Below are 25,092 nucleotides of genomic sequence, written 5' to 3' on the forward strand. Positions count from 1 at the left end.
TAAGCAGCCTCACCTATGTTATGGAGGTGGAAAACTGAGGATGAACACTTGATATTTTCTTTATTCTTGTATTCTAATCTACAGGTACTACTTAGATAGTTGGATACAGTATGATATTCCACTTTTATTTTTTTTTAAGTCTCTGTACCTATCTGATCATATGTCATTTCATTGTTATGACACTTATAGCCTGTATATCTCTGCTATCTCACGATGGAATAACTGTATGTTATTTTTCTTTTAATCCTCAATAAAAATATAAAAAATAAATAAATAATGAGAATTAGAGCACCTATGCCAGGGTTGGCATCAATTTCTATGCCCAAAACACCATTGGGCCAGGCTAAAAACAATTGCATGTCATGGAGGGAGATCTACCCTGTTTATATTCATAGTAAAATCAGTGGCCCAATGGTTATTTACCCTTTGAAAATATATGTTACTTATTCAAAAATGGTAGTTTCAGAACAAATGCCAGTGCTGGCATCAATTTTTGTGCCCAAAACACCATTTGGCCAGGCTAAAAACAACTGCAGGGCATGGAGGGGGATCTACCCTGTATATAGTCATAGTAAAATCAGTGACCCAATGGTTATTAACCCTTTGAAAATATCTGTGACTTATTAAAAAATGAGAATTAGAGCACCTATGCCGGGTTGGCATCAATTTCTGGGAACGGTGTAAAAGCCGGAACGGAACGGAACAGGCCGGAACAGGCCTTTTATAAAGGAAATTGATTTAAAATATAATGGGATGTGTTAGAGACTCTTGAGAACAATTTTAGGAACAAGAATATTTGTGATATAATAATTATTTAACCCTTTAACTACCAAAATAGTGTCCGGAACCAAACATAACAGCCCGGAACAGCACCTTCCCAGAAAACCAGATACACCAAATTCACAAGTCACATGTGACTAAATGTAATAAGTGTAATCAGCCACAAACCATCCACAGAAACCACGTTCCAATACCCGTTCCGGCCTGTAAAACGCTTTTTTATAAAAAGTGACGGAACGGCACCTACCCAGCAAAATATACAGACCAAATTCCCCAGCCACACATAACTAGATGTGGTAAGTGTAATCAACCACAAACCATCCACAGAAACCACGTTCCAATACCCGTTCCGGCCTGTAAAACGCTTTTTCGTGAAAAGTGACGGAACGGCACCTTACCAGCAAACCAGATACACCACATTCACCAGTTACACATAACTAAATGTTATAAGTGTAATCAGCCACAAACCACCCACAGAAACCACATTATGATATCTGTTCCGGCCTTTAATACACTTTTTTATAAAAAGCGACAGAACGGCACCTTCCCAGCAAAATATACAGACCAAATTCCCCAGCCACACATAACTAGATGTGATAAGTGTAATCAACCACAAACCATCCACAGAAACCACGTTCCAATACCCGTTCCGGCCTGTAAAACGCTTTTTCATTAAAAGTGACGGAAAAGCACCTTACCAGCAAACCAGATACACCAAATTCACCAGTCACACATGAGTAAATGTTATAAGTGTAATCAGCTACAAACCATCCACAGAAACTACGTTCCAATACCCGTTCCGGCCTGTAAAACACTTTTTCATGAAAAGTGAAGGAACAGCACCTTACCAGCAAACCAGATACACCAAATTCACCAGTCACACATGACTAAATGTTATAAGTGTAATCAGCCACAAACCATCCACAGAAACCACATTATGATATCTGTTCCGGCCTTTAATACACTTTATTATAAAAAGTGACGGAACGGCACCTACCCAGCAAAATATACAGACCAAATTCGCCAGCCACACATAACTAGATGTGCTAAGTATAATCAACCACAAACCATCCACAGAAACCATGTTCCAATACCCGTAAAACGCTTTTTCATGAAAAGTGACGGAACGGCACCTACCCAGCAAAATATACAGACCAAATTCACCAGCCACACATAACTAGATGTGGTAAGTGTAATCAACCACAAACCATCCACAGAAACCACGTTCCAATACCCGTTCCGGCTTGTAAAACGCTTTTTCATGAAAAGTGACGGAACGGCACCTACCCAGCAAAATATACAGACCAAATTCACCAGCCACACATAACTAGATGTGGTAAGTGTAATCAACCACAAACCATCCACAGAAACCACGTTCCAATACCCGTTCCGGCTTGTAAAACGCTTTTTCATGAAAAGTGACGGAACGGCACCTTACCAGCAAACCAGATACACCAAATTCACCAGTTACACATAACTAAATGTTATAAGTGTAATCAGCCACAAACCATCCACAGAAACCACATTATGATATCTGTTCCGGCCTTTAATACACTTTTTTTATAAAAAGTGACGGAACGGCACCTTTCCAGCAAAATATACAGACCAAATTCACCAGCCACACATAACTAGATGTGATAAGTGTAATCAACCACAAACCATCCACAGAAACCACGTTGCAATACCCGTCCCGGCCTGTAAAATGCTTTTTCATGAAAAGTGACGGAACGGCACATTCCCAGCAAACCAGATACACCAAATTCACCAGTCACACATAACTATATGTGATAAGTGTAATCAACCACAAACCATCCAAAGAAACCACGTTCCAAAACCCGTTACGGCCTGTAACACACTATTTCATGAAAAGCGATGGAACGGCACCTTCCCAGAAACATATATAGACCAAAGTTACCAGCCCCACTTTACTAGATGTGATAAGATTAATCAACCACAAACCATCCACAGAAATCATGTTCCAAAACTCGTTACGGCCTGTAACACACTTTTTCATGAAAAGTGATGGAACGGAACCTTCCCAGCAACATGTAAAGACTAAATTCAACAACAAAACATAACTAGATGTGATAAGTGTAATCAACCACAAACCATCCACAGAAACCACATTCCAATACCTGTTCTGGCCGGTAATACGATTTTTCATGAAAATTGACGGAACGGCACCTTATCAACAACATATACAGACCAAATTCACCAGCCACATAAAACTAGATGTGATAAGTGTAATCAACCACAAACCATCCACAGAAACCATGTTTCAATACTTGTTCCGGCCTGTAATACGCTTTTTCATGAGAAGTGACGGAACGGCACCTTCCCAGCAACAGATACATCACATTCACCAGTCACACATTGACTAGATGAAATAAGTGTAATCAACCACAAACCATCCACAGAAACTACGTTCCAATACCCGTTCCGACCTGTAAAATGCTTTTTCATGAAAATTGACGGAACGGCACCTTATCAGCAAACCAGATACATCACATTCACCAGTCACACATGACTAAATGTATAAAGTGTAATGAGCCACAAACCATCCACAGAAACCACATTATGATATATGTTCCAGCCTGTAATACGCTTTTCATGAAAATTGATGGAACAGGACCTTCCCAGCAACATTTACAAACCAAATTCACCAGCCACACATAACTAGATGTGATAAGTGTGATCAACCACAAATGATCCACAGAAACCACGTTCCAATACCCGTTCTGACCTGTAAAATGCTTTTTCATGAAAATTGACGGAACGGCACCTTATCAGCAAACCAGATACATCACATTTACCAGTCACACATGACTAAATGTATAAAGTGTAATGAGCCACAAACCATCCACAGAAACCACATTATGATATCTGTTCCAGCCTGTAATATGCTTTTCATGAAAATTGATGGAACAGCACCTTCCCAGCAACATATACAGACTAAATTCACCAGCCACACATAACTAGATGTGATAAGTGTAATCAACCACAAACCATCCACAGAAACAATGTTCCAATACCTGTTCCGGCCTGTAATACACTTTTTCATGTAAAGTGTTTGAGCAGCACCTTCCCAGCAACATATACAGACCAAATTCACCAGCCACACATAACTAGATGTGATAAGTGTAATCAACCACAAACCATTCACAGAAACCACATTCCAATATCTATTCTGGCCGGTAATATGCTTTTTCATGAAAAGTGATGGAACAGCACCTTATCAACAACATATACAGACCAAATTTGGTCTGTATATGTTGCTGGGAAGGTGCCGTTCCATCACTTTTCATGAAAAAGTGTGTTATAGGCCGGAACGGGTATTGGAACGTGGTTTCTGTGGATGGTTTGTGGTTGATTACACTTATCACATCTAGTTATGTGTGGCTGGTGAATTTGGTCTGTATATGTTGCTGGGAAGGTGCAGTTCTGTCACTTTTTATAAAAAAGCGTATTAAAGGCCAGAGCAGATGATATCATAATGTGGTTTCTGTGGATGTTTTGTGGCTAATTACACTTATTAAATTTACTCATGTGTGACTGGTGAATTTGGTGTATCTGGTTTGCTGGGAAGGTGCCGTTCCGTCACTATTCATGAAAAAGCATTTTACGGGTATTGGAACATGGTTTCTGTGGATGGTTTGTGGTTGATTACACTTAGCACATCTAGTTATGTGTGGCTGGTGAATTTGGTCTGTATATTTTGCTGGGAAGGTACCGTTCCGTCACTTTTTATAAAAAAGGGTATTAAAGGCCGGAACAGATATCATAATGTGGTTTCTGTGGATGGTCTCTGGCTGATTACACGTATAACATTTAGTCATGTGTGACTGGTGAATTTGGTGTATCTGGTTTGCTGGTAAGGTGCTGTTCCGTCACTTTTCATGAAAAAGCGCTTTACAGGCCGGAACGGGTATTGGAACGTGGTTTCTGGGGATGGTTTGTGGTTGATTACACTTATCACATCTAGTTATGTGTGGCTAGTGAATTTGGTCTGTATATTTTGCTGGGAAGGTGCCGTTCCGTCACTTTTTATAAAAAAGTGTATTAAAGGCCGGAACAGATATCATAATGTGGTTTCTGTGGATGGTTTGTGGCTGATTACACTTATAACATTTAGTCATGTGTGACTGGTGAATTTGGTGTATCTGGTTTGCTGGTAAGGTGCTGTTCCGTCACTTTTCATGAAAAAGCGCTTTACAGGCCGGAACGGGTATTGGAACGTGGTTTCTGGGGATGGTTTGTGGTTGATTACACTTATCACATCTAGTTATGTGTGGCTGGTGAATTTGGTCTGTATATTTTGCTGGGAAGGTGCCGTTCCGTCACTTTTTATAAAAAAGTGTATTAAAGGCCGGAACAGTTATCATAATGTGGTTTCTGTGGATGGTTTGTGGCTGATTACACTTATAACATTTAGTCATGTGTGACTGGTGAATTTGGTGTATCTGGTTTGCTGGTAAGGTGCCGTTCCGTCACTTTTCATGAAAAAGCATTTTACAGGCCGGAAAGGGTATTGGAACGTGGTTTCTGTGGATGGTTTGTGGTTGATTACACTTATCACATCTAGTTATGTGTGGCTGGTGAATTTGGTCTGTATATGTTGCTGGGAAGGTGCAGTTCTGTCACTTTTTATAAAAAAGCGTATTAAAGACCAGAACAGATGATATCATAATGTGGTTTCTGTGGATGGTTTGTGGCTAATTACACTTATTAAATTTACTCATGTGTGACTGGTGAATTTGGTGTATCTGGTTTGCTGGGAAGGTGCCGTTCCATCACTTTTCATGAAAAAGCGTTTTACGGGTATTGGAACATGGTTTCTGTGGAGGGTTTGTGGTTGATTACACTTAGCACATCTAGTTATGTGTGGCTGGTGAATTTGGTCTGTATATTTTGCTGGGAAGTTGCCGTTCCGTCACTTTTTATAAAAAAGTGTATTAAAGGCCGGAACAGATATCATAATGTGGTTTCTGTGGATGGTTTCTGGCTGATTACACGTATAACATTTAGTCATGTGTGACTGGTGAATTTGGTGTATCTGGTTTGCTGGTAAGATGCCGTTCCATCACTTTTCATGAAAAAGTGTTTCACAGGCTGGAACGGGTATTGGAACGTGGTTTCTGTGGATGGTTTGTGGTTGATTACACTTACCACATTTAGTTATGTGTGGCTGGTGAATTTTGTCTGTATATTTTGCTGGAAAGGTGCCGTTCCGTCACTTTTTTATAAAAAAGTGTATTAAAGGCCGGAACAGATATCATAATGTGGTTTCTGTGGATGGTTTGTGGCTGATTACACTTATAACATTTAGTCATGTGTGACTGGTGAATTTGGTGTATCTGGTTTGCTGGTAAGGTGCTGTTCCGTCACTTTTCATGAAAAATCGCTTTACAGGCCGGAACGGGTATTGGAACGTGGTTTCTGGGGATGGTTTGTGGTTGATTACACTTAGCACATCTAGTTATGTGTGGCTGGGGAATTTGGTCTGTATATTTTGCTGGGAAGGTGCCGTTCCGTCACTTTTTATAAAAAAGTGTATTAAAGGCCGGAACAGATATCATAATGTGGTTTCTGTGGGTGGTTTGTGGCTGATTACACTTATAACATTTAGTTATGTGTAACTGGTGAATTTGGTGTATCTGGTTTGCTGGTAAGGTGCCGTTCCGTCAATTTTCACGAAAAAGTGTTTTACAGGCCGGAACGGGTATTGGAACGTGGTTTCTGTGGATGGTTTGTGGTTGATTACACTTACCACATCTAGTTATGTGTGGCTGGTGAATTTGGTCTGTATATTTTGCTGGGTAGGTGCCGTTCCGTCACTTTTTATAAAAAAGTGTGTTAAAGGCCGGAACAGCTATCATAATGTGGTTTCTGTGGATGGTTTGTGGCTGATTACACTTATTACATTTAGTCACATGTGACTTGTAAAGTTGGTGTATCTGGTTTTCTGGGAAGGTGCTGTTCCGGGCTGTTATGTTTGGTTTCGGATACTATTTTGGTAGTTAAAGGGTTAATTAATTATTATATCACAAATATTCTTGTTCCTAAAATTGTTCTCAAGAGTCTCTAACACATCCCATTATATTTTAAATCAATTTCCTTCATAAAAGGCCTGTTCCGGCCTGTTCCGTTCCGTTCCGGCTTTTACACCGTTCCCAATTTCTGTGCCCAAAACACCATTGGGCCAGGCTAAAAACAATTGCATGTCATGGAGGGGGATCTACCCTGTATATATTTATAGTGAAATCAGTGGCACAATGGTTATTAATCCTTTGAAAATATCAGTTACTTATTAAAAATAGTAATATTTGTATTGGTGCCAACGTATGCCCTTTTTTCCAGTTTGTATACCCAATTGTTGTATAAAGGGATTCCACCTCTGGTAACTACATTATATGAATCATATATTATTATTTAAATAAAACCTATATTTTTATTTTAAATTCAATTTAAAACAGTCTGACAAAATAATTGAATAAGAAACCAACTTCCATGAATAAGAAACCAACTTTCTTGTTCTCTACCACAACTAACCTAAACCTACCTCATTACGTTCGTGATAACTAGTACTGGCGCGCGCTCATTTTACAATGACGCGCATAATTTGACAGCTGCTTTATTATTATTACCTTTTAAGGGCGTAGCTAAATACGTGCATTTGCTTAATTTAGCAGCACTGGCAACGCGCATGCTCTTTGGCTCCTCTAAACCCAATGGAGCATCAACGCACGCGCAGTTTAAATAGGACACACGTATTGCGCATGCGTAGATGTAATTCATGGGCTCGTCTTGCCTTTTTAAGGCGGGTTTACAGTAACTAGAGGTTGCGCTTGTGTAGTCAGAGGATAGGATTATGAAGGTGAATATGAGGGGGTGTTTGTCATGGCTTTTCTGTGAGGGACACAAGAGGCGGTGTGACAGTCAGTGTTTGGTTGGGGAGGGTACAGTGCGGTAGAAGAGGGATAGTGTGTGCCGAGGTGTGGGAAGGGGATAGGGTTGGTGTGACAGTTGTGTCTTGGAGGTGGGTGGGGTTGCTGTGTAGGGGACGGTCATGGTGGTGTGGTATTGCGTGCGTGGGGAGAGAGAATCTGTGACAGCGTGATTTTCTTGATGGGGTGGCAACGCGTATCTGGCACGGGAGGGGTGTAATTATGCGGGGGATACGTCTTGCTTGGGCACGGTGTGGTAGTGTATGAGTGGCTCAATAACGGTGTAATGTGGGATAATTGTGGGTGGACAGCCTGTCCATGGCTCACTAAGTGTGATGTGGATCATGTTGGGTAATTGGGGGTTGGGGAGATAGTGTGCCCATGGCTCACGAAGGGTGGGGTAATTTGGGGGGGGGGGGGAAGCGTGTTCATGAAGGGTGGTGTGGGCATGGCTCATGAAGGGTGAGATGGGATATCAGTGTATGCCTTTCTTGGGGAGAGTTTAATGCATGGAGGGTGGGGCTTGCGTGCCTGCTTTGAAGAGTTTGTAATTTAGTGGAGAGGGATATGTACAGTGACAGGTTGTCCCTTGCTTGGGGCGAGTGTAATAGGAGGGAGGGGGGCATATTGATGGTGTGGCAGCAGGTGCTGTGCTTGGGCAATGTGTAGTCAAGTAAGGGCTAAAGATGGGTATGACTGTGGGGAGAGGGATGGGTGAGTCTTTTGCCTGCATAATGTAGCAGCATGATGGTAATGGTGTGAGAGTGTGCATGTTATACAGTGGGAGGGAATTTTAATACAATGTGCCTTAGTTGATGAGGGAGTAATAGAGAGCTGATGGCAGGCAGTAAATGTCTGGTTTGGGGGGTGGAATACAGCAAGGATAGGGTCTGACTGTTCTCCTTGAGGAAGGTGTCATTCAGAGAAAGGGTGCATGGTAACAATGTTCCTGGTTTGTGTAGGTTATAATGCAGTAGTAGGTTATTAGTGAGGATCTAATACTGTTTGTGGGGAATAGACAGCAGGGGAGGATGTAACATGAAGCTATCCTGTGATAATTGTTTGACCTTGGAGAGTATGATTTTGGAGGGTGTAGCAGGTCAATTTTTTTTCAGGTTCCTTTGATAAGGAAGAGCATGACATGACCTCCCAGCTATAATGGGCATTGTGATGGTTTGACTGCTTCAGGAAGTTAACAGGGGCGGGGCAACCTATGTACATGGTGGTATAGGTGGATCTCAGATAAAGGGGTGCAATAGGGTTAAACTATAGGTTGTAGTAGGACATTTGCAGGTTCTAATTACCATCATAATTGTAATGCTTATTTCCATGCAACCTTTAAAGAACTGGGAAAAGTTTATTTTTCACATGGGCATAGAAAAAAGCAATTTTTTTTTTCCCCTCCTTGACAGGTGTGTTACTATCATGGCCACTGGGAAATCTTGCCGATCCTCATTACCGCTAAGCACAGTGTGTGTGATATTGAGCTGGAATGTCATCAGGGAGATGAGACCACTGTCTGTCCTGTTAGCCAACCTTGGCAGGTGGGTATTCCGATGGGCATACGCACTTATTTACAGGCACTGTCTATGCTTTTGGGGGGTAAAATATTCAGCTAACGTGTTCTGTTTGTTGGTGCCATCTACAGACTGAAACCAGGAATATGTAACTGTATTGTCAGGGCGTGTTTGTTAAAGGATGTTATCCCCCATCCTTTTTGTGATAATGATCCATTTTACCTACTGTAGTGTATAAAATTGTTTACACTTTAGGTAATTTATCTTTATTTTGTCATTTTAAATAGCTATTATTTTGTTTTCCTGTTGTCCCCATCTATTATGAAAATTTCAGTACATAAGTATTGGTCGGAAATTATCTATCTAAGAAATCTTGCCACTTGCCAGTACTGCAAGGTCCTTCTAATAAAGGCAAATTTCACCTTGAGAGTTATTTTGATATGCAGGGTTTTGCCTGTGGAGGAGTGAGGGACTTGCGTTGCAAACAAACCCCCAATTATTTTGTGTGGAGTTTTTTGTTTTAATTTGCCAGCAAGCTTTTGCTGATCAGGCCTTATGTATTGATCTGTGCTCAATGGGAGTAAATAAAATGAAAACACTTAAGACAGGGCTCGACAAACTTGGGAGCCACTGGCTCCTAGAATTTCACCCCTGGCTCCTAACTTTTTGGGTTATTCTCCATATGTCTATACACAAATCCAACTGTCTGGCTCCTAAATATTCTTACTGGCTCCTAATTTTTAAACACACTGACTTAAGACGCCTACAGGGTCACAATATTTTTTTGGCTATTAAATATCCATTTCCTTGGTTGCCCACTCATCAAAAGTCCCCAAATCTTTCCCCCCCCCCCCTTTTTTTTTTTCTTGGTGCCACAAACATACAGATTCTTATTTATTTTTCTCAGGGGCCACAAACTAGTGCAAATGACCACATATGGCCCGTTAGCCATCCCTGCCTTAGAGAAAATATTGATATCTGTGTTCAGCACATTTTATTGGGCTGTGGTTTCCATTAGCAGAAACTTCTTTCTTTTACAGAATTAAATCAAAATGAGCAACTTCCCATGTTTTATTCTCTGCAGCTAGTATAGTCAGTGGAAACACATTGAAGGCATGTTGAACCCAGAATCTTTCTTTCATGTTTCAGATGGAGAACAATTTGAAACAACTTTCTAATTTGCTTCATTCTCTTGGTACCCTTTGTTGAAGAAACAGCAATGCACATGAGTGAGCCAATAACGCTGCATATATGTGCAGCCACCAATAAGTGAGCTCCTGAGCCTACCTAGGTATGCAAAGGATACCTAGAGAATGAAACAAATTAGAGGTAAACTGTAAATTTGTTTAAAATTGCCTGCTCTTTCTGAATCATGATCGGAAAAAAATGGGGTTCATGTCCCTTTAGGGGGAAGCAACTTTTGCAGTACACTGTCCCTTTTTAACAGACATTTTGTGTTTTAAAAAATCTGTAACCCTTTGTTTCAAAATGCTGCAAATCAGATGGCTGGTTTAGACCATTTTCAGCATTTTTATGAAAACTCCTTTTAAAGAGGTATGCTAAAAGCTGGGGGGGGGTTCCCTTGAAGCACTAACTTTGTTTTATGACCTTTAATTCTTAATTTTTACAGAAGCCAAAACTTACTGATGATGGATTAATACTGCACGGTCACCAATCAATCCTATACTACAGTAAGTTCCTTACTATTGCTATAATCTGCAAAATAGTAAATTATGAAACGCTAATATATTAAAATGACAGTTAAATTTTTGGTATACATTAATTATTTACCCCCCCCTTTCCTGTAATTTTTTCAAGATTGTGGGTTCTCAAATTCTGATAACTGGCATACTCTCTGTAGACTTTGCAACCCTAACCCTGCCACATACCTGCCCCTAATTGGCTGATGGGGGATGGATAAGATACTACACAACAAAACAATTTGACAAGATGAGTGGCTTGCTGTGTTTACTCCAGTCCAAAGTGACTCCTGCAAATGGTGGCATGGGGGTGGCCATTAAAAAAAAAAAACGCAGCAATGTGTCAATGTATTCTGAAAATGTTCATGCTCTGCTAGTATGAATATATTGCAGGGCTACAGAAAAGTGTTAATAATAATAATGTAATTGATAAATGTTTTGGACAGAGCGAAAGTTTATGAATGGTAGCAAAATCATTTAACCCTTTGGACACAAGATAGGGCTGTGTTGCAGTGCAGCCCTATCATGCAGCCAAGAGGCTAAATGGATATAAAACCCAGAAAGTCTTGTGATTAAGTCAGAGCATAACATTTTTAAAGTTTCCAATCTACTTCTATTATCAAATTTGCTTTGTTCCCATGATTTATTTTTTTTTTTTTTTATTTTTTTTTAATTTGTATCTGTCTGTCGCACTACATGGCAGTTAATAGTAATAGTGGTGTCATCTAGTGCTCTAGCAAAACTGCTGCCGTATTGGGGTCGATCTATCAAGCTACGGTGGACAGGGGTGTACATATGCGCCCCTGTCCGCCGCTCGCCTCTAGCGGGCTGAATTCCGCTGCTGGGATTCATCATTGTACAAGAACCGCAATCTTGCACTCTTGTGCAATGCTGCCTGCGCACAGCCAATCACGTGCGGGCAGGAGTTGTCAATCTCCCAGGTCGGACGAGACCGAGGAGATTGAAATTTTCCACCTTAAGAGGTGGTGAGAGGTTAGGAAAGCAGCAGTCTGACCGCTGCTTGTTAATTAGACTGCAGGTTCTCTTGTGAGAAGCGGGAGTCGGATGGCTGGCGAAAGCCTTTGATAAATCGACCTGTAGTGCTCCAGAAATTGGCTGGCTCCTGGGCTTATGTTTCTGCTTTTCAACAAAAGATACCAAGTGAACAAAGAGAAATTGATAATAGAAGTAAATTAGGAATGTTTAAAATTGCTGCTGTCTTAATCATGAGATACATTTTGAGTTTAATGTATTGAGACCTACATGATTAGTCGCCTGAACAACTTTAAACACAACACTAGAGGGCAGTCACTGGCCCTTTCTACATCCTCAGATGTACCCTTGCACCATAGTGATTATCTGTATTGCGCAGGTACCATCAGTTCACCAACTACAAGCTTTAGAGAAATGCTTTCTCCCATGTTAATTTGTATACGTTTGGAGCAGGACAACCAGGCTTTATTACCCTTTTAATATATTCCTCTATCTGCTTCCAGACCATGGCAAAACAGGACTGTCTGGCTCTCTCTGACCCCTGGAAAGTTTTGGGGTTTCGCCTCACGAAATCAAAGATGGTGGCAGCTCACTTAGGCTGGTACAGTACAGCACACCAATATTTGTCTAAAAGATCTGGGCATTATCTGTAACCAGCATGTGGTTATGTTTGTTTCCTTAATCCTCTGTCTGTGGGGAGCAGCTAGTTTTACAGCCAGAACATGTTGCATGTTCCTAACATCATTACTTGCTCGCTGTAATAGCTATATACTGCTGTCTGCATGGCTTTGTGTGTGTTCAGATGGGTTTGTCTGTATCTTAATCTCATAACATCAGTGCTGCTGGTGCTATAGAAAACCGCTTTAACGCTGGCTCTGCATAATCCGCTTCTTCCCACTAACACATGTGAAACCCCCCTCCCTATAAACGCCTACTGACATTCCTGTTCACTGAATAGCTCACTGTGTAGTCTACATCTGACGCTGGCAAAATCGATTCTCTGCAGCTTGTTTTGTTGCCTCTTGAGGTGCAGTGTGACGTAGCTGGATGTGTCCCTCCATCCTAGCAGGAGCTGAGACCATAAGCATTTCAGCATTTTGCTCTTATTGGTCCCCAGAAAGTATCTAAACATGTCAGTCATTGGTACACTTTGCTCCTATCGGGGACTGAGTGCATATGCAAGTCAGTCATTAGTACACTTTGCTTCTAGCAGGGACTGAGCCCATAAACATTTCACTGTCATTAGTACACTTTAGCCCTAGCAGGGACTGAGCGCATAAACATGTCACAGTCATTAGTACACTTTAGCCCTAGCAGGGACTGAGCGCATAAACCTGTCACTGTCATTAGTACACTTTAGTCCTAGCAGGTACTGAGCCCATAAACATGTCACTGTCATTAGTACACTTTATTCCTAGCAGGGACTGAGCACATAAACATGTCACTGTCATCAGTACACTTTAGCCCTAGCAGGGACTGAGTACATAAACATGTCACTGTCATTAGTACACTTTAGTCCTAGCAGGGACTGAGTACATTAACATGTCACTGTCATTAGTACACTTTAGCCCTAGCAGGGACTGAGCACATAAACATGTCACTCATTAGTACACTTTAGTCCTAGCAGGGACTGAGCACATAAACATGTTACTGTCATTAGTACACTTTAGTCCTAGCAGGGACTGAGCACATAAACATGTCACTGTCATTAGTACACTTTAGCCCTAGCAGGGACTGAGCACATAAACATGTCACTGTCATTAGTACACTTTAGTCCTAGCAGGGACTGAGTACATAAACATGTCACTGTCATTAGTACACTTTAGTCCTAGCAGGGACTGAGCACATAAACATGTCACTGTCATTAGTACACTTTAGTCCTAGCAGGGACTGAGCACATAAACATGTCACTGTCATAAGTACAGTTTAGTCCTAGCAGGGACTGAGCCTATAAACATGTCACTGTCATTAGTACACTTTAGTCCAAGCAGGGACTGAGCACATAAACATGTCATTGTTATTAGTACACTTTAGTCCAAGCAGGGACTGAGCACATAAACATGTCATTGTTATTAGTACACTTTAGTCCTAGCAGGGACTGAGCACATAAACATGTCACTGTCATTAGTACACTTTAGTCCTAGCAGGGACTGAGCACATAAACATGTCACTGTCATTAGTACACTTTAGTCCTAGCAGGGACTGAGCACATAAACATTAGTCATTAGTTCACTTTAGTCCTAGCAGGGACTGAGCACATAAACATTAGTCATTAGTACACTTTAGTCCTAGCAGGTACTGAGCACATAAACATGTCACTGTCATTAGTACACTTTAGTCCTAGCAGGGACTGAGTACATACACATGTCACTGTCATTAGTACGCTTTAAGTGGGGTCTGAGCCCATAAGTGTCACTGTTAATAGTGTACTTTGCGCCTAGTACAGACTGAACTCTTTAAGAGGAGTTGCTTGAATGTGAAATGCAGTCTTTCTACAATTTTTTTTTTTAGCCATGACTGCTGCTGATCTCAGGGCATGTGCAGGAGGCGAATTGTTGGTTCTGTAAAGACACAGAAGTATCATGGGTGAACAACAATATGAAGTTGTGTTAACTTTATTGAAGTATGTTTTTGCTAATAGGAATATATTGCTAGAATACTTAAGTTTTGATATGCACTGCCTAACTTACTTTCATTGCCCTTTTTTAAACATGTCACATCCTTTCCCTCCGATCCTGGGTGTATCTCCTGTAATCAGGATGTCCTGTTTCTAACAAATGGGAGTCTGTTAATTCATTGCATATTCTCCTCAGCGATATGTGCAGCTCCCAGGGAAATGGGGCAGACCAAGCCCTTTACCTGCAGCTCCTAAATATAGCCCAGAAATATGTTTTAATCATCTGTACATAAACAGGCTTTTTATAGCAGCACTTTCAGGATGTTGCAGACAACAGGAAATGTATTGCTTGTTTATGTGAGTGTAGTCTTGCTTATTCTGTGCTTCCTGTGACTGTTTTAAAACCTTTAGTGTCTGTGGTAAAGTCCCTGTAGGACAATCTGAAAATGTATAGATCCTTAGTAATTGTAGGGATCAGATCTGGGGCTTGAGCCCAAGAGTATCAACTATTCTTAACCAAATTTACCTATTTACACATTCATGCCACATCCTGTATGGTAGAGTTGATTATACCCTTGATCAGTGTTGGGGCTTCAGCCCATATTTATGACCTTTTTCAGGGTGACTGACAATGGTGTCGCCTATCTGACCCTTGACTTTATCTATATAATTTATTTTTTTCCCTCCAGTTGCACCAGACGATCTGCAAGGGTCTGCGGTCAAGGAGAAATCGCTTGTCCAGATGTGGATGCATTTTGTTGAGAAGGAAATTGTGCCAGTTCTGTATGCCTGGGTTTATCCCATCATGGGACGTCTTCCATTTAATAAACAGGTAACTACATTGTATGTTAACTCCTGTGTTAAGCATATTCTGTTATAGTGCTACTTGCTGGATTAAGAGTGTAGTTATCTTTTGATAATTCATAACTTTCTCATATTCCCTAAACGAACTTCCAGCAATCTGTCTATTTACAGTGCTCTTCTTGGAGGAAGTTGGTAACTTGCATTTATGTAATCTAGTCCAGTGCAGGAAGATGCTGGCATTTAATCTGTTTTTACCACACAATGTGTTTCTGTAGAAATGTTTTTTGACTTGTGTATTTCTAAAACCTGTTACTTGCATCATAATTACCATCTTGCGGGAACAGCCACTTGCAAGGAGGTGACGAGGGTGCGTACATAAATTGAGATCTTCTCTTCGTTGTCCAGTGAAAAATTAACTGGTCTGACTTGAGTAAGATCACAACAAGTGTGTGTATACTTTTTGTACCCTATGTATTTAATATGGTGTGCTGACTGTGCTGTTCCAGTCCACAGAACACGCTAAAGAAACTTGTTGCAAACTCTTGTCTGCACTGGACGCTTACCTACGCACTTGCACGTTCCTAGTTGGGGAGAGACTCACTCTAGCTGATATCGTCGTTGCCTCTGCACTTTTATGGCCCTATGTCATGGTAATACCTGTACTGTAAACATTTCACTTAATACCTTGTTAGAGTGTCTTTCAACAGCTATCTAAATCAGCCATGAACCTATTCCTGTTTATTTTAGGTTTTCGAACCTTCTTTCCGCGAACCATATGTCAACCTCAATCGCTGGTTCCAGACGTGTGTTAATTTCCCAGCATTCACCAGTGTATTGGGAGATGTCCCTCTGTGTAAAGAAGCTTATCAGTTCAAAGGTAATACTGAGAAGCATTCGATCTTGGTTTTGTATTTTAATTTGTAGATCAATATTTTTATATTTGTTTTTATTTTTAGACTTATTTAGATTTTCAACCTTGGTGAAGTTAGGTTTAGCTTATCAGTGTTAAAAGGAACAGCCTACTTAAAATTTTTTTTAAAAAGATAGATAATTCCTTTATGGACCCATTACCCAGTTCTGCATAACCAGCGCTGTTAGATACACATTTATCAGAGGTAAAGTATATTAAGCCCTGCTGACTTGACTCTTATCTAAGTGGTTTTCTTGTTTTCAATTTTGTATTTTAGCAAATTAGTGTTGGTTCTTAAACACATCATTCTATATGGCAGACAAGAACTGTCTACTACAAAATTGTAAAACCCTTTAAAAAAAAAAAATCAGGGGCTTAGAAACCGTCAGTCTTTGAGGTTAAGTATATTCACTGGAGAATGGGTAATAAAGAACACACTTGCTGCTGTTGTGAAATGTCCCTTATTCAATTTTTAAATTCAAAATTAACCTTTCATGGTTAAGTTTTAAGACTTCTCAATTTACTTTGTTCTATTAGTAGCCTCTTAAAAGCATACCTAACTAGTGCATTGCTGCTTTTGAGCCTAATGTGGCTACAAACACATGCTAGAAAGTTGACCTTCAGTCATGAAATTAAAAAAAATACATTGAATAAAATGCAGTAGTAACCTTACTCCTAAGCTAAGTGCCTCTGGCAGCACAACGGCAAAAAAAAAATTCTCAATGAGGTGACCTTTCCACCTCTTAACCTATAGCCACGCTAGCTATATGGCACTGTGCCGCAGACTTGGCTGCTATTGGCTAAGAGGTAAAAAAAAAAAAAACATATTGAAAAACAAAATTTATGCTTACCTGAAATTTCCTTCTGGACAAGGAGTGCACAACATCATTCCAATTACTATTGGGATATTTAACTCCTGGCCAGCAGGAGGAGGCAAAGAGCACCTCAGCAAAGCTGTTAAGTGTAACTGCCTTACCCATAACCCCCAGTCATTCAGCTGAAGGAAATGTGGAGGGGGGGGAGAAACACAAGGGTGAAAAGGTGCCTGAGGTTTACTCAAACTGAATAATAAAAAAATATAAAAAAAAATGTCATGGACTCAATGACAGACACGGATCCTCTGGGGGTATATATTCAGCTCCAATCCCTCACACCCGGCTTTCTACGCATTTCCCCCTGTCTATAGGGCTTTTTCAAGATCTCAACAATGTTTTTACACATACAAGACTTAACGTAACACTTTATTAACTAAATAGTCTCAAAAGATTCAAAGTAACCTTTTTATGCGGTGCTCTCAAGTGATACCTTTTATGTGACTTATGTGGTTTGTTTTTGTGTTTTTTTACATGGTTTTTAACTTTGGGAAGTGATGTCACCCAAATAATAGTGCACTTTATTAGAACATTTTGGATTTTCATTAATTTTTTTTTTAGATCAATTTTAGTATCCCAATTTATTATACAGTTGCAACTCCTAATTCCCCTTATGAACTGTTAAAAATGTATCTCATGTTAGAATTTTTTTTTAAATATTTAGATACATGTGTACTTCCTGCTGAGATTTCTAAATCATAACTGTTGCAAAATATGCTTTAAAAGGTATTAAATTAAAGACAATCAAATAAGGTTTAATCTAAAACACCTAATGTTATATAATCCACCATCCTATAGCTGTAAGCGCCCTCTATTCTATGTTTAAAGTAATGATTTGCACTTAATATCTTGAAAGGAGATATTTATTTTAGAGTGGCTATATAGGAAAGTTTGCGCTTTAACGTTTAACAATCCCCCCCCCCCCCCTAAACTATGTACTTTGGAACCTTGCCATCGGATCCAACTCTGGAACTCCCCACCTGAGGGTTAACTGTTCCGGATGAAGAACCCACTCCTGGGGATGAAACGTCTGCCTGTTCAGGAAATCCGCCTCCCAGTTGTCCACACCTGGGATATGGAAGGAAGACGATTGTGAGCTTCTGCCCACTGCAGAATGCAAGTCACCTCCTTCATGGCCAAGGAACTCGGAGTTCCTCCCTGGTGGTTGCTATAAGCCACTGAGGTGATGTCTGACTGGAATCTGAACAACCGGACCAAAGACGATTGAGGCCACGCTGTCAAGGCATTGAAGATTGCTCGCAAATCCAAGATGTTTATGGAGAGAGGACTCTTCCCGAGACCACAGGCTCTGAGCCTTCAGAGAACCTCAAACAGCTCGACAGGCTGGTGTCCGTAGTCACAATCTCCCGGGAAGGTCTCAGGAAGCAAGTGCCCTGAAACAGATGTTCCTGAGATGTCCACCACAAGAGTTTTTTGTTAGGGGGTCCAGACTTATCCTTTCTGACAAACCTGAATGGTCTCCGTTTTATGGACGGAGCATGCAAAGCTGCAGCGGTCTCAGGTGGAACTGAACAAAAGGGATGATGCCCATGGATGCAACCATCGGACCAATCACCTCCATGCATTCAGCCACGGATGGGCAAAAGGCAGACTGGAGGGAAAGGCAGGAAGCAAGAAATTTGGATTTTCTGACTTGCATCAGGAAAATATTCATGGACATGGAATCTATTGTCCCTAGGAAACGGTTGTAGATGGAATTAGATTACACTTTTCCAAATTCATCTTCCATCTGTAAAAACGTAGAAAAGACAACAATCTGTGTATGAAGTTGAAAAGATGATGCCTGAACCAAGATGTCCTCTAGATAAGGTGCCACAGCATTTCCCTGGGATCTGATCACTGCCAATAGCATACCCAGAAACTTTGTGAATATTCTGGCAGCTGTGGCCAGACCAAACAGAAGCGCAACAAACTGGAAATGCTTGTCCAGAAAGGCAAACCTCAAACTGGTGATTCCTGAGAATGGGAACATGAAGGTATGCGTCCTTCAGGTCTATAGTTGTCATAAATTGACCTTCCTGTACCAAAGGAAGAATGGAACGAATAGTTCCAATCTTGGACGGGACCCTGAGGAACTTGTTGAGGCACTTGAGATCTAGGATTGGCCGAAAAGTTCCCTCCTTTTTGGGAAACACTAATAGATTTGAATAAAATCCTAGACCCTGTTCCTATTGTGGGACTGGTACAATAATTCCATGGAGGATAGGTCCTTTACGCAATTTAAGAAGGCCTTCTTTGCCTGGTTTGAGGATAGTCTTGACGGTAAAAATCTGCCCTTTGGAGGGCAAGACTTGAATCCCATTCTGTAACCCAGGGATACTATGTCCACAGCCCATGGGTCTGGGACATCGCATATCCATGCTTGACGAAAAAGAGAGCCTGATCCAAACTTGAATCGGGGGCGGAACCTTCATGCTGATTTAGTCAGCAGAAGGCTTCTTGTTCTGCTTTACCTTTATTCCAGGGGTGACTGGATTTTCAAGAGGACCTGGATTGGTATGGTTTTGCAGAGGAAGAGGATGACTTCTGTCCCTTAAAGTTGCGAGAGGAACAAAATTAGAAGTCTGCCGACCCCTAGGTCTATTCTTATCCTGAGGCAGGAAAGAACCCTTTCCACCCGTAATTTCTGAAATTATCTCTGCCAGACCCGGTCCAAACAATCTTACTCTTTATAGGTTAAAGCCAAAAGCTTGGCCTTAGAAGAAACATCAGCCGACCAGGACTTTAACCACAAAACCCTGCGTGCTAGTACAGTGACGCTAGACATCTTAGCTCCTAGTCTATCTGCATATTGGCATCACAGATAACGGTATTCAACAGTTTGAGAGCTTTGAACCTATCTTGGATCTCCTCAACCGTAGTTTCCTCTAATTTAGATCAGCCAAGGCATCGCACTAATAAGATGCTGCTCCCGCAAATGTGGTGATACTTGCTGCAGGTTGCTACTGTAATCCTTGATGGATATACGTCTTAAGTAAGCCTCAAGCTTCTTATCTATGGGATCCTTAAAAGAGCAACTATCCTCTATAAGAACTGTAATTCTCTTGGCAAGAGTAGAAATAGCTCCTTTAGGCACAGTGCGCCAAGTGTCACAAATAGTCGGCAACCGTAAACATTGGGGGTTTTTTTTTAAACAGGAGCAGGGGGAAAAGGAACCCCTGGCTTATCCCATTCCTGAGCTATAATTTCAGACATCTTCCAAGGAACTGGAAACTTCCTCTGACGATGGGGAATCGTTAACTCTATTCAATTTAGGAAACTTTGTAGGGTTGACGGCAACTGAAGGTTCAGAGTCGTCTAAAGTAGCTAGAACCTCCTACAGTAATAACCAGATGTCTAGTTTAAATCTAAAATTCAGATTCTGAAGATTTTTCTACTAAAGTATCAGTCTGAGATTTCACATTCAGAAGCTACTAAAGTATGCTCCTCAGACAAATGAGACTTAGAGGGGTCAGAAGCCTTACTAGCAGACAAATGTTTAGATTTCTTCTTACGCTTACCCGAAGTAGAGAAAGCAGACAAAGCCGCCGGTACAGCAGAAGTTATCTGCGTGGCAAATATACACCCCCAGGAGGTTGAGAGGACACGCAAGGCACTATGCGAAACTGATCAGGCTTGGGACGTTTGAGGAGAAAGCTTAGGCATATCTAGAAACGGCTGTATCCTGAGATTAGGTTCACGAGGGGTTAATTTATCCTTATTTTAAGGTCTTAGCTAAGCAACTTGAACAAAATTGCATAGGCAGCACAATTGGGACTTCAAACATTTATCCATGTTCAATGAAGAATTTTTCAGATTCCATTGTAAATGATACCTTTCAAAATTAAAATCTTTTGTTATAGACAGAAATAAATGAATATTTTTTTTTTTTTTTTTTTTAACTCCGAAATAAATTTATCCAAAAAACAGTACCTGTCACTTTAATATAAAAATCCGCAGTGACAGGCTCCTACCGTACTGGAGACTAACTCCTCACACACACGGAAGAGCAGATAGTCACGTGAGCGGGCTGTGTGAAAATTGAAACTGCACCACAAGCCTTTGATATAGGCGCTCATTCAAAAACGGCTCAAAGCGTAAATATCTAACCGAGCCGTAACAACCTTTATAAAGTTCTGACGATTCTTTCAATCCGTTAAACAAAAGTGCCCCTTGCCATATGCTTTGTTCAATAAAGTTAGATGTAAAAACTTTCCACACAGTTTGTATAATCGTAAGCCCACAGCTTGTATTAACCCCTTAGACTCTCTTGCCAGTGTTAAGCATGCATATAGCCTATATATATAAATTTGCGCCCCCCCAAAAAAATTTTTTTATCTAAGACCACTTAGATAATTTATGTCCCAAATTTGATATACTAGTGGTTTTACCTCTAAAGTGCTATCCTTCAGAACCTAGAAGGAAAATGCACTTACCTGATCCAGCTGCAGAGCAGGTAACCACTACATAGGTGTGAATGGTACTCTCCCGTCAGGAACCTGTAGTAAAAGAAAAGAGTAACTCTGGCTTTCTACCAAGGGGTAGCAAAATGTTAAAAGTAAACTTCCTTGCCGTCTTCTAACTGCTAAAAGCCACCACTACTTTTACTCAAAAGATTGGCTTGGGCACAGCTAGACCCCAATCCTTGCTTGTTTGGAAAATGCCCATAAAATGATTACAATCTTCAGACATCAACTTTGCACAACCTCCATTGACAGAGGTAAAGAGAATGACTGGGGGTTATGGGTAAGGCAGTTACACTTAAAGGGACACTGAACCCAAATATTTTCTTTCATGATTCAAGTAGAGAATACAATTTTAAACATTCAAATTTACTTCTATTTTTTTTAGCTTCATTATTTAGCTATCCTTTGTTGAAGAAATAGCAATGCACATGGGTGAGCCAATCATACTATACATTTATTTACAGCAACCAATCAGCAGCTACTGAGCATATCTAGATATGCTTTTCAGCACAGTATATCAAGAGAATGAAGCAAATTAGATAATAGAAGTAAATTAGAAAGTTGTTTAAAATTGCATGCTCTTTAAATCAAAAGAGAATTTGGGTTTCGTGTCCTTAACAGCTTTGCTGGTGTGCTCTTTGCCTCCTCCTGCTGGCCAGGAGTTGAATATCCCACTAGTAATTGAAATGACGTTGTGGACTCCATGTCATAGGAAAGAGAAAATATTTTGCCATGGGCAGCTGGAGGTCCTAAGTTTAGGAGTAAGGTTACAGCAAAAAAGGTACTTTTTTTTTTGAATGACTGAATGTCAATTTTATCTGTAGCACTGGTAAATCCTATTGTCAAATTCTGGAATTTACCATCACTTTAAATGTTTTTTTCAACCACTTTTGCAGGGGAGTTACCATGGTTTATGCTCTAACACACACAATGTTTGTTTTTTTGCAGAAGGGTGTCCTGTGAAGATTTTTGTGCCATTTGGGAAACCACAAGAGTGACAGGTATAAAGCTTTTTAATATATCCATTCATTTTATAATTTTTAAAGCATTACTTTAATCTCCTTAAACCTTTCTACTTCCCTTCCTCCCCCCCCCCCCCCCCACATTTCATCCCCTCATATTTGTGCTGTATTCTTTATAGCCTCAGATGTTTATACCAGGTGCTTCTTCTAAAACTTCTACTTGTATTAGCCCTAGAGATTACTGCCCAGCATATGTTTGTCCATAGCAGCACTTGACATTTACAATCTTCTATTGAGTAATTTTCCCCACTTCTGTCAGATTTGGTTAAATGGTTATCCTCCCTTCATTGTACTGGCAAACAAAGAATTTGTGACATTTAGAGACACGTGCAGGATCATAGAACTGAAGGCCATAGGACTCTTTTACGCTATGGTCCACAGAATTTTTGTCCATGTGGGGGGCAGAAGAGGAAACTTTTTTTTTTTTTTTTTTTTTTTTTTTTTTTTTTTTTTTTTAGAAATGTTATAAACTGAAACACTATTATCCATACTATAATTGAAGAAATGCCAGTTTGCCTGGTAATATGATGCACCTGTGTTTATACAGAACCAGATTAATATCTAGTGCCTTATAAGAGCAACAATTTGGAAACTTGTTCCTGGTTCAGGCAGACACCATGTTGAGTTCAGAGAACTGATACTTCTAGGAGGTTTTATGTACTGAAAGAAAGTTTCTGCTTCAACAAAGTGAAGGCATAATTGGCCTAATTGGTAGGGGTCATGATCTGAATAAAAGATCTACAGATAAATACAAAATTGATTTTTATTTTAATATTCTGTTCGATTTTATTTTTTTCTCCAGCTCTGAATCATCGCTTTGCAAGTTGGCACAGACTCTTCTTGAGGGTGAATTAAACCTGTTCCCTTCCTCATTTTGACTTACCACCAGGTGCCTTAATGATTCTTCTTCAAACCTTAATCTGGACATTTAGGACTGGTCAGATATTTTGCAACCCAGTGCTGGATATTTATTTTGGTCTGTTTTCCCTCTAATAGTCTTTGTGGAGGCTGATTGGTTGTGCTGTTGTCTAATGATACTGATCCTTAAACAGGTTATCACTGTAATTGCTTAAATATCTAGGTATATTGGAGAATTTGCTCTGCACTATTTTGTATCACATTGCACTATCTTGTATAAAAAAAACTAAATAATAAAAAAAGTTTGCATAATTTTAGCTGTGGTGTGTTTTTTTTTTTTTTTTTTTTTTTTTTTTTTGTCCCCCCGCCCCCCCCGATGTAAAAAGGGATAGCAACATTATTTCTAGCTTTGTTATATAGTACTAAGACACGTGCACACCCCTGAGCTCTTATGAGCCTACCTAATTTGACTGTTCAATAAGATACCAAGAGAACAAAGCAAATTTGAGAACAGAAGTACATTGGAATTTTTTTTATATTGCATGCTCTGGGTCATAAAAGTTTAATTTTGACATTACTTTCCCTTTTAAAATGAATGGTGCATTGAGTATATCTATGTATGCTGCACATGCAGAGAACAATGTTCACACTATGCAGTGATAACTTTTACTAGAAGCATTTTTGCCAATACAGATTTATTGCAAATAAGTTTCTCTTCCATTATGTAATTTATCTGCATTTAAATTTTGACCGGAATGTCACTTTAATACAAATTATACTCAACAGCACCAAATCTGTTCTAGTGAGAAACTGCAATCCCTTGACCATCCTACAGAAGAGACATGGCCGGCTAGGACTTCTACACTACTGTCAATAGAAGAATGCTCCTTCATGCAATCGAACAGTTTAACTAAATTTTATTACAAGGACAGAGACTCCTATTTTGCTATATATCTTCTCTACTGCAGACAGCCTTTTAAAGTACATTAAATTTAAATAAACAATAAAGACAAGCATGAATAAAACATATTAACCAATGAGAACAAAGTTTGAAATGTGATGGACAAAAATGACCAATGGGAGGAGTCCAGCAATTCATAAAATAACCAGTAACTGTCAAATCTCCCTCTCTTCACTTTGCTGCTCAAGAGATAAGTATATTGTGTTTTATTGCATATAATAATAATAAAACTAAATACGTTTTTTATTTCTATTTTTCATATTAATTCTTTAATTCCTGTAATTTCTATTTTTTCTTTATCGCTATTAACTTCGTTTTTCATTTTTCTCTACTTTAATCTATTTCTTATTTCTTTTTATTAATTCTATCTCATTTCCAGTTTCTCTTTTTATCCGTTTTTTTTTTTTTCCTTTTCCCGGTTATCCTTTTTTGCAACTTTTCCCAGTTTATTCCTATTCTTACATTTTTTGTTATTTTCATTGGTTATATCCCCCCTTTGCCAATACTTTATATCCTACCTTTCCGGTTTATGTTTCTATTACTTTAACAGCTGCTGTACACCTCTGTGTCTCTCTCTGCTGTTCCTCCTTGTGTTCTGTGCTCTCCGGTTGTGGCCGCCATCTTGCCTGTCTCCTTTTCCTTCTGTCA

At 39.9% G+C, this 25,092-nt stretch overlaps 1 protein-coding gene across 3 annotated transcripts; it reads left to right on the plus strand.

Moving 5' to 3' along the window:
• Positions 1–23,795, plus strand: LOC128666950 (elongation factor 1-gamma). 3 transcript variants are annotated; one of them, XM_053721774.1, is made up of 8 exons: positions 1–84; positions 9,137–9,268; positions 10,872–10,932; positions 15,241–15,383; positions 15,862–16,005; positions 16,103–16,232; positions 22,552–22,604; positions 23,428–23,795. In XM_053721774.1, the coding sequence occupies exons 1-7, from the start codon at positions 16–18 to the stop codon at positions 22,599–22,601; spliced, it is 729 nt and encodes a 242-aa protein (XP_053577749.1). In that variant the 5' UTR covers positions 1–15; the 3' UTR covers positions 22,602–22,604; positions 23,428–23,795. The 3 variants fall into 3 exon arrangements, with proteins under 3 accessions (XP_053577749.1, XP_053577750.1, XP_053577751.1); XM_053721775.1 differs by lacking the exon at positions 1–84 and adding an exon at positions 7,578–7,654; XM_053721776.1 differs by lacking the exon at positions 1–84 and adding an exon at positions 12,438–12,531 and having other exon boundaries at positions 8,160–9,268.
• Positions 23,796–25,092: the final 1,297 nt, after the last annotated feature.

Source organism: Bombina bombina, chromosome 7, assembly GCF_027579735.1.
Source record: "Bombina bombina isolate aBomBom1 chromosome 7, aBomBom1.pri, whole genome shotgun sequence".
In the NCBI taxonomy this organism is placed as follows: Eukaryota; Metazoa; Chordata; class Amphibia; order Anura; family Bombinatoridae; genus Bombina; species Bombina bombina.

What these genes read in the sequence shown, in the direction of transcription:
- LOC128666950 (XM_053721774.1), top strand. Translation starts at nt 16, where the DNA reads ATGTTATGGAGGTGGAAAACTGAGGATGAACACTTGATATTTTCTTTA. An exon ending in TCTTGTATTCTAATCTACAG is followed by an intron (nt 85 to 9,136) that starts GTACTACTTAGA and finishes CCTCCTTGACAG; the next exon opens with GTGTGTTACTATCATGGCCA. An exon ending in CCAATCAATCCTATACTACA is followed by an intron (nt 10,933 to 15,240) that starts GTAAGTTCCTTA and finishes TTTTCCCTCCAG; the next exon opens with TTGCACCAGACGATCTGCAA.